This window comes from Pimephales promelas, chromosome 16 (assembly GCF_988280905.1).
Source record: "Pimephales promelas chromosome 16, fPimPro1.hap1.1, whole genome shotgun sequence".
In the NCBI taxonomy this organism is placed as follows: domain Eukaryota; kingdom Metazoa; phylum Chordata; class Actinopteri; order Cypriniformes; family Leuciscidae; genus Pimephales; species Pimephales promelas.
Genome location: NC_142784.1, coordinates 18,789,398 through 18,798,998, shown reverse-complemented (window position 1 = coordinate 18,798,998; position 9,601 = coordinate 18,789,398). Strand labels below are relative to the sequence as shown.

Genomic DNA, 9,601 nt, shown 5'->3' with positions numbered 1-9,601 from the left:
TATAAAGTTGTAAATGGATGTTTATGGTAAATATTGCATCTTATAATAAAGTCAAGTTTGTACTACTAAGACGGTAGTTTTCTTTTTTTATTCGCCTCCTTGTAGTTTGTCTATGATGGGTATCCGTAATAACACCGGAAGTAGTGTATCCATGCTGCAGCAGAGAGTATTTCTGGTATTTTTTAACCGTCTTTTTCATCTCGTTTCTGTTTTATAGATTGATATAATTAAATTTCTATTATCATATAGACATTATGGCTGGAAGTCGACTTGAGAAATTCGGGACTGTATTTACCCGGTAAGCATTAGTGACAGCATGCTTTTTGAGATCATTTCAAGGTTAACGTTAATGAAAACAAATGTGTTTAAACATAGGAGATCGGTTTACTTTCAAATGTATAATGTAATATGAAAGTGCACTAAGTAAAATCATTTTATAATTACAAGAAATTATGAAACTAAGACATCTTGTGTGGTGTAACGTTAGTGGTTGCTTTTGGCAGTAAAAACTTTGACACCTTGAGCAGAGCAGTGTTATGTATTTTGCATGTGTTGCACGTCATTCCTAACTATGTGTGTAACGTTTGTTCGAGTTCTCATTGTGGTTCTGTTTGAAAAGGGTTCGTGATTTAATGCGAGCTGGAGTCATCAAGCAGGAGGAAAAGCCCATCTGGTTTGATGTGTATGCTGCTTTTCCTCCTAAGAGAGAGCCACTCTACGAGAAACCTGTGAGACCACTGAAAAAACATGCTGAAGACACTGTTCCTGAAATCTTATACAAGGAGGATGAAATACGAGCGTAAGTCCAAACAAATCCGTCCAAAACGTCTATCTTAGTAACTTAATTAAAAATATTTGCTTTCAGCAGTATTGCTCTCCACATGGTCATATACAATATCTAACTGTACGTTTACACAGCCGCCGTTTTGAGCTTCCAAATTGGCTGGAAGTCATTCATTTTCAAAGGAAGCTAGCTTTTTTGCTGCTTCAAGGAGCGTCAAATCCATTCGGCGTCGCGTTTTGAGCGTCAATCAGAAAGTTGAGGGAAGCTCAATTTTATGGTAATGAGCTATGACCAGAGCACGTCTAACGGAGAGCCTTGGCACTGCCTATTAGCCCCATTGTGCATCATCCTGGTTGCAGTTCCATTAGAATTCCACTAGAGGTGATCGCGGGCGAGAGCAGAATGAATGGGAGTCTATGGGGCTAAACTGCTAAAAGTGTCTCTTTCACCTGCTTGTCGTTAAATTAACATATATTTTATTGTTGATTACGCAAGTTCAATATAGATTATAGGCCAAAAGTCGAATGAACGAGTACTTATGTCCTTTTGATTTCTTACAGGTTAGGCCGTTGTTGGCCGGAACACGCTAGCATTCTGCTATTGTGTGACGTCATCACATTTTTGAATGGATTTTTAGAACAGATAAGTGAACTTAAAAATGCAATTTTTTAGCTGAGTGTATTATCTTAGCCCTCCCTTTTGAATGCAACTTTCAAATTACTTGACAAAAAATTACATCCTGAGAAAAGTGGATTTCTGGGGATGAAACCCCATTGACACCCATTCATTCTGCACTCGACCGCGAGCGCCCCCGCATGGCTGCAGCCAGTCCAGAACCCGAAAGTAACCAGCCAGTGCCAATTCTCTTCAAATAGACATTCTCTGCTATGACGCAGTTCGGCTGCAAAACTCCAGCAACCAATCAGATTATAGACGTCCTTCGCGCAGGCTGATTCCGGAGAAACATACGATGTAAACTTTCGTTCCTACCAAAACAATAGTTCCGAGAAAAAAATTGTAAGAGAAGTTAACATAGACAGTAGTTAATCATCGCTTTGCTGGGTTGCCTACAGGTTTCCTATGATTTATGACTTGACGTCTTTTGCTAACACTCGTTTTAAAGTGGGAATGCAATTCATTTGCTCAGAGTGACACCAATTTGACCAATTACATTTATAGCCTAATGTAACCTAATGCAAATAATAGCTAACTAATTTTTTTTTTTCCGACCACATGTGACCAAATAATTAATAGTTATAAAAATGCTGTCATAAAAGGTTTCTTCAACGTATTGCTTGGGTTTTTTTTTTTTTTTTTTTTTTTTTTTTTCATTTGAAATCATTCAATTTGAAAAATTACATTTCATGTTGTGACACTTCTATTCTCCCTGCAACGTCATGGCGTCAACAATCTTCCCCGTACTTTTTGACAAGCGTCCTTGACAGGGCAGCCAGAGCTTCTTTGACATTCAAGTCGGCGGCGGTGTGAACATACAGTTATGGTCACTTTGTGCCCTTCATTTGTACTTTATATCCCCCCCCCCCCAGCTATTAATGTTTGTGCCGTCTCTGTTGATGAATTTATTATATTTTCTCACAAAAAGACATATATTTAATGTCTTATGTCAAAAGATTTATATTAAATGCTGTTTTTTTAACTTTCTGTTCATCAAAGAATCCTGAAAAAATATCAAGCAGCACAACTGTTTTCAATATTGATTTATGATGATAATACAAAATAGCACCAAGTACATGATAATATATTAAAATGATTTCTGAAGGATCATATGACACTGAAGACTAGAGTAATGAAGCTGAAAATTCAGCTTTGCCATCACAGGAATAAATTAAATTTAAAAAACATATTAAAATAGAATTGTCGCTTTAAAGTATTGATTGATTGATTGATTGGTTTAATTGAATGACCACACAGCCAGGCCGGTGGAATTTGTTTTCAGTACAGCTCATTTCTTTGGTGCAGGTTCCAGAAAATACATTAACATTGAACATTAAACATATGTAATACAATACCATACATATACACATACGGACAAAACACAAAACATACATAGGCGTAAGGGGTCATGCTTAATCCAGTCCTCAGCGTTCAGAGTTCAAAATGTGGATTGCTTTCGGAAAGAAGCTGTTTTTAAAACAAGTTGTCCTAGCGGTGATAGTCCTGTAACGCCTCCCAGAGGGCAGTTACTGGAAGGCATTGTGTGCAGGGTGAGAGGTATCAGCAATTATCTTGTGAGCTCTACGTAGTGTCCGTTTGTGGTAGAGTGATTCGATGGATTGTAGTGGTGAACCGATGACTTTAGATGCTCTGTTGTTGATACGCTGTAGTTTCTTCCGGGAAAGTGAGTCAAGACTGCCAAACCAGACTGTGAGGGATGTGGTGAGGATGCTTTCGAAGATGGCCATGTAGAAGCGAAGCAGAAGATGAGACCTTACTCTGAACTTCTTGAGCTGTCGGAGATGAAAAAGTCTTTGCTGGGCTTTATTGTAGATATGATCTGTGTTGATTTTCCGTTTAAGGTTATTGCCAATGTGTATTCCAAGAAGTTTGAATTGACCAGTGATGGAGATGGGTTCACCTTCAATGATATTATAGTATAAGTATAATAATATTCCACAATATTGCTGTATTTCTTATCAAATAAATGTAGCCTAAAAGACTTTCATAAACCCAAACAATCTTACCAAACCCTTGAACGGTAGTCTACATATAACTTAAAATTATATTAACAAGGTCCCATATTTTACTGCTGTCAGACCCTTTTCGGAAAAAAAGCCCATTTTCGAATCACGTCCCATTAGATGATGATAACTTGCGTGCTTGCCGGAACCTGTACAGTAAATCTTCATGCCTTTTTTTATGTGATTGTAGGAAGTTCTTTGAGGTTTATGGTAATGGACCCAGAGCTTTTGAGCTCCTCAAGCCCAACTTTGTTTCTTCATGTCAGAGGTAAGTTTTATAATGGGGAAATTAAACCTATTTTTATTGTACACCGAGCAATGCCATTTAATTTAGTTGTTGTGCACTTCATCATTCAGGTTTGTGATGAAGTACAGTGAATTAGAAAGCAGAGGGGATGTCAAACCTGAGCTTCTGTTTGAAGAGACAGCAAAAGCACTGCTTGCAGAGGGAGTTTATTTAAGAAAGAGAGGAGGACCTGGGGTGAGTCTGAGAGCTGAATTGTTCTTTAGCCTACTTGTCTCTTCATTGTCCATCATGTTTCTTTATAACCAGCAGGCGGCACCAGAGTTTCACAACCCTTTGCTGAACATGAAGTTGAATGACATGTTGGCAGAGCAGCAAAGAGACACTGAGACGATTGTTCCAGAGAAACAGCCACAGGCAGAGACAGTGAACCCTGACGGCCAGACGTCATCGTAAATATACCACTTCTCCTTAAGACAACACAAACTGCTCCTGCCTCCAGCACACCAACATGCTGCTCAATCATGCGTTTTTGATGCGTCAAATACTGGGACACAGATATTGTTTGTTTTGTGGACACTATGCAAAGCCTGAAGAAAAACATATGTGTCTTTTCCCCTCTTGGTATCAAATGAGTGATATTGAAGACACGTTTGCACAGTCAAAATGGTTTTGGCTTGAGGTCTTTATAGACATGCAGAGACTTTATAATACAGGTCTAGTAAGTGTTTCGTTTCTGTGAAAGTGTTTAATGTCTGTGTAATAAAATATGTGGAGTGTTTAATGAAAGTACTTTCAAGTCCATTAAAGACGTAAGTGGAAAAGTATCTGTGCTGTAAATTAGTGTTTCATTTCCAGTTTTCAGAGTCACTCTATAAACTTATGATTCTTATTGATATTACCCCCACCCCACCCCCCCCCCCGCCTTTTTTTTTTACTACGTCCTTGTTACCGATCAACTCTTGCATTTAAATACACCCTCAGCACAATTGTAAAGAAATTTATAATAAGAAAGTTTTTTTTTACGATGTTTCAGTTATATTCTATTGATGGAGAGCTGATCTGCACAGACATCAAATTTCAAATTACTTCACAAATGCCATTGTCTTAAACTCCAAGTATTTAAAATGAAAAATTTTGATGTAAAGAATTACTGATAATTGCTCAATTGTGTTTGTAGCATTGTTGCACAATATAATAATAATTAGAAACACAAAAAAATAGAAATTATTTAATGTATTATTATTATTAATTAATTATTAATAATAATAATAATTATTGTTAATAATAAATATTATATTGTATTATTTATATTATTAATTATTTAAAATTATTTTGTTTATTTAATTATCTAGACATGAATTAAAAAAAAAAAAACTGTGGTATGAACTGAATATACTATCTAATTGATTAATTGCAGAAATGGATGTTTCAAGCAGACCTCTTTTCCAAGATGACGGAAGGCTTTATTCGCTGCTGGAGAACAGTTTTCTTCTTTTTGTGTGTGTGTAAATTGTAACTATTCAATACCATTTACTTTCAATATCCCACAAATGGCCTTGAATGTCCTTAGCTATTGGTTAATCAATTTGGAATTTGCTAACACACGATACCAGGAAAAATGTGATAATTCAAGGATGTGACTCATTTTTGCAGCAGTAATTTAAAGAAAACAAAGACATGACTCATCAAATGAGCATGCACTTGATTGTTAGTGTTTGTTTATGTCTCTAAAGACACCTCAAACTGTAGACTTCATAAAAGCACCACTTAGAGAACAGAAATCCCATTAGTGGGTAAACGTTTGGTTTGCTACTGTGTATCGAACGCAAACACATTTCAGATTTTGTGCTCAATGACGAACAAGCAAAATGTTTTCTTTTTCTATTTCCTTATTTTGATTATACCTTTGTAACATTCTAAAGGTTTTCAAGTTTACATAGAAATTCTCTAATTTCAAATTCTGAGAGATAATAATATTATATTACTCTTATAATATTATTGTCTCTCAATAATTATACTTAATCCAGTATCTAGACATGTAATCTCCAGGTTCAGGCCCTTCATTGCTGTAAATGGCTTCATACCATAATTATGTCATTAACATTTCGTATGTTTTTCTTTGTGACACTAGCTTCTTCCCAAAAGAAGACATTTACCGTTGATCGCTAGATGGCAGTAATGTGATGTCTATTGACTCAAGATGTCGGCTGTTCAAAACGCATCTTGGATAACATTTTACCCAGAAGTATTTTTTCTTCTCTATGTGACAGTTTAATTTTTGTAATTTTGACACCATTAACCCATTCAGACCCTGTGTCCATTACAATGGACATCACATGTCAGCCCCCCTCTTTTAACTTCTGGAGCATTTCACCTAGTTTAAAGCCTGCAGTCCATGAGATTGGAGGTTTGTCATCCAATCAAATGCCAGTAAAGCTCTGCATGTAGTAATTATATATATATATATATATATATATATATATATATATACTGTATATATATATATATATATATACTAAGGTGTATTTACATTTTGTATATATTTTTGCCAGTATTTCATATTTTTTTATGTAAAATAGAAAGATTGGACTTATTAATTAAAGTTAAAAATCGACCATAGAATTGCATGTTTTAAATCAGGATTTTTTTTTTAAAAAAAGAGAATGGACAGTAGGTTTGAAAGCCTATTACTGAAGTCACATTTTCAGTGATGCTGATTGAAATTTCTTTTATAAAAAAAAAAAAATATATATATATATATATATATATCACAGTACCGATACATTTTTGAAACTTTTTCATGTGCAGAATATAGATTTCTGAAGTGCTTGAACATATAGCTAATGAAAATATCTCAGATGGATCTCAATATCTCAGCTCTGGAAGAATGGTAAATGGTAAATGGACTGCATTTATATAGCGCCTTCATAGACCTAATGGCCACCAAAGCGCTTCACATTTGCCTCACATTCACCCATTCACACACTCATTCATACACCGACGGCGGTGTCAGCCATGCAAGGCGCCAGCCAGCTCGTCGGGAGCAGCTAGGTTAGGGGTTAGGTGTCTTGCTCATGGACACCTCGACACTTGGTCAGGTGGAACCGAGGATTGAACCACCAACCTTTCGGTTCATAGAACAACCCACATGAACCACTGAGCCACTGCCGCCCCACGGAAGGGTCTAGAGACTACATTTTTGCAGTCTAAGTCTCATGGCCCTCTATCAGAATCCAGAGTTTTGAGAAGATTGGAGAAACTTTTTTTTGGGGGGGGGGGGGGGGGGGTTAAAATTTTGAGTTTCTCTGATCTTCTTCAATCTCTGGATTCTGATAGAGGGCCATGAGACTTAGACCTGAGTGCAAAAATGGAGGCTCTAGACCCTTCCAGAGCTGAGATATTGAGATATTTATAATGGCATAAATGCTACGTGGGATCTCAATATCTCAGCTCTGGAAGGGTCTAGAGACTCCATTTTTGCACTCAGGTCTAAGTCTCATGGCCCTCTATCAGAATCCAGAGTTTTGAGAAGATTGGAGAAACTTCATTTTTCGCCCAAAAAAAAAAACGTAAGGGGTACCACTGTCGTTTTTTTTGAGGGGGGTCGAAATTTTGAGTTTCGATATCTCAGCTCTGGAAGGGTCTAGAGCCTCCATTTTTGCACTCAGGTTTAAGTCTCATGGCCCTCTATCAGAATACAGAGTTTTGAGAACATTAGAGAAACTTAATTTTTCGCCCGAAAAAAAAAACAAAACGAAATTGGTACCACTGTCAATTTTTTGGGGGGGGTCGAAATTTTGAGTTTCGATATCTCAGCTCTGGAAGGGTCTAGAGCCTCCATTTTTGCACTCAGCTTTATGTCTCATGGCCCTCTATCAGAATCCAGAGTTTTGAGAAGATTGGAGAAACTTCATTTTTCGCCCAAAAAAAAAATGAAAGGGGTACCACTGTCGTTTTTTTTGGGGGTCAAAATTTTGAGTTTCGATATCTCAGCTCTGGAAGGGTCTAGAGACTCCATTTTTGCACTCATGTTTATGTCTCATGGCCCTCTATCAGAATCCAGAGTTTTGAGAAGATTGGAGAAACTTCATTTTTCGGCCGAAAAAAAAAACAAAACGAAAGGGGTACCACTGTCGTTTTTTTGGGGGGTCGAAATTTTGAGTTTCGATATCTCAGCTCTGGAAGGGGCTAGAGCCTCCATTTTTGCACTCAAGTCTAAGTCTCATGGCCCTCTATCAGAATCCAGAGTTTTGGGAAGATTGGAGAAACTTAATTTTTCGCCCAAAAAAAAAACGTAAGGGGTACCACTGTGGGTTTTTTTTCGGGCCGAATTTTTGAGTTTCGATATCTCAGCTCTGGAAGGGGCTAGAGCCTCCATTTTTGCACTCAGGTCTAAGTCTCATGGCCCTCTATCAGAATCCAGAGTTTTGGGAAGATTGGAGAAACTTAATTTTTCGCCCAAAAAAAAAAAAACGTAAGGGGTACCACTGTCGTTTTTTTTTTCGGGCCGAATTTTTGAGTTTCCATATCTCAGCTCTGGAAGGGGCTAGAGCCTCCATTTTTGCACTCAGGTCCAAGTCTCATGGCCCTCTATCAGAATCCAGAGTTTTGGGAAGATTGGAGAAACTTAATTTTTCGCCCAAAAAAAAAAAACGTAAGGGGTACCACTGTCGTTTTTTTTTTCGGGCCGAATTTTTGAGTTTCGATATCTCAGCTCTGGAAGGGGCTAGAGCCTCCATTTTTGCACTCAGGTCTAAGTCTCATGGCCCTCTATCAGAATCCAGAGTTTTGGGAAGATTAGAGAAACTTAATTTTTCGCCCAAAAAAAAAAACGTAAGGGGTACCACTGTCGTTTTTTTTTTCGGGCTGAATTTTTGAGTTTCCATATCTCAGCTCTGGAAGGGGCTAGAGCCTCCATTTTTGCACTCAGGTCTAAGTCTCATGGCCCTCTATCAGAATCCAGAGTTTTGGGAAGATTGGAGAAACTTAATTTTTCGCCCAAAAAAAAAAACGTAAGGGGTACCACTGTCGTTTTTTTTTCGGGCCGAATTTTTGAGTTTCGATATCTCAGCTCTGGAAGGGGCTAGAGCCTCCATTTTTGCACTCAGATCTAACTCTCATGGCCCTCTATCAGAATCCAGAGTTTTGGGAAGATTGGAGAAACTTAATTTTTCGCCCAAAAAAACAACCTAAGGGGTACCACTGTCGTTTTCTTTTCGGGCCGAATTTTTGAGTTTCGATATCTCAGCTCTGGAAGGGGCTAGAGCCTCCATTTTTGCACTCAGGTCTAAGTCTCGTGGCCCTCTATCAGAATCCAGAGTTTTGGGAAGATTGGAGAAACTTAATTTTTCGCCCAAAAAAAAAACGTAAGGGGTACCACTGTCGTTTTTTTTTCGGGTCGAATTTTTGAGTTTCGATATCTCAGCTCTGGAAGGGGCTAGAGCCTCCATTTTTGCACTCAGGTCTAAGTCTCATGGCCCTCTATCAGAATCCAGAGTTTTGGGAAGATTGGAGAAACTTAATTTTTCGCCCAAAAAAAAAAAAAACGTAAGGGGTACCACTGTCGTTTTTTTTTCGGGCCGAATTTTTGAGTTTCCATATCTCAGCTCTGGAAGGGGCTAGAGCCTCCATTTTTGCACTCAGGTCTAAGTCTCATGGCCCTCTATCAGAATCCAGAGTTTTGGGAAGATTAGAGAAACTTAATTTTTCGCCCAAAAAAAAAAACGTAAGGGGTACCACTGTCGTTTTTTTTTTCGGGCTGAATTTTTGAGTTTCCATATCTCAGCTCTGGAAGGGGCTAGAGCCTCCATTTTTGCACTCAGGTCTAAGTCTCATGGCCCTCTATCAGAATCCAGAGTTTTGGGAAGATTG

General features: G+C 37.9%; 1 protein-coding gene across 4 annotated transcripts; it reads left to right on the top strand.

The window, feature by feature from the left end:
- The first annotated feature begins 94 nt into the window (after positions 1-94).
- mrps23 (mitochondrial ribosomal protein S23) lies at positions 95-4,554 on the top strand. 4 transcript variants are annotated; one of them, XM_089121151.1, is made up of 6 exons: positions 95-175; positions 250-298; positions 620-799; positions 3,674-3,751; positions 3,841-3,964; positions 4,040-4,554. In XM_089121151.1, the coding sequence occupies exons 2-6, from the start codon at positions 255-257 to the stop codon at positions 4,181-4,183; spliced, it is 570 nt and encodes a 189-aa protein (XP_088977277.1). In that variant the 5' UTR covers positions 95-175; positions 250-254; the 3' UTR covers positions 4,184-4,554. The 4 variants fall into 4 exon arrangements, with proteins under 4 accessions (XP_088977277.1, XP_088977274.1, XP_088977273.1 ...); XM_089121148.1 differs by having other exon boundaries at positions 4,037-4,554; XM_089121147.1 differs by having other exon boundaries at positions 116-298; positions 4,037-4,554.
- Positions 4,555-9,601: the final 5,047 nt, after the last annotated feature.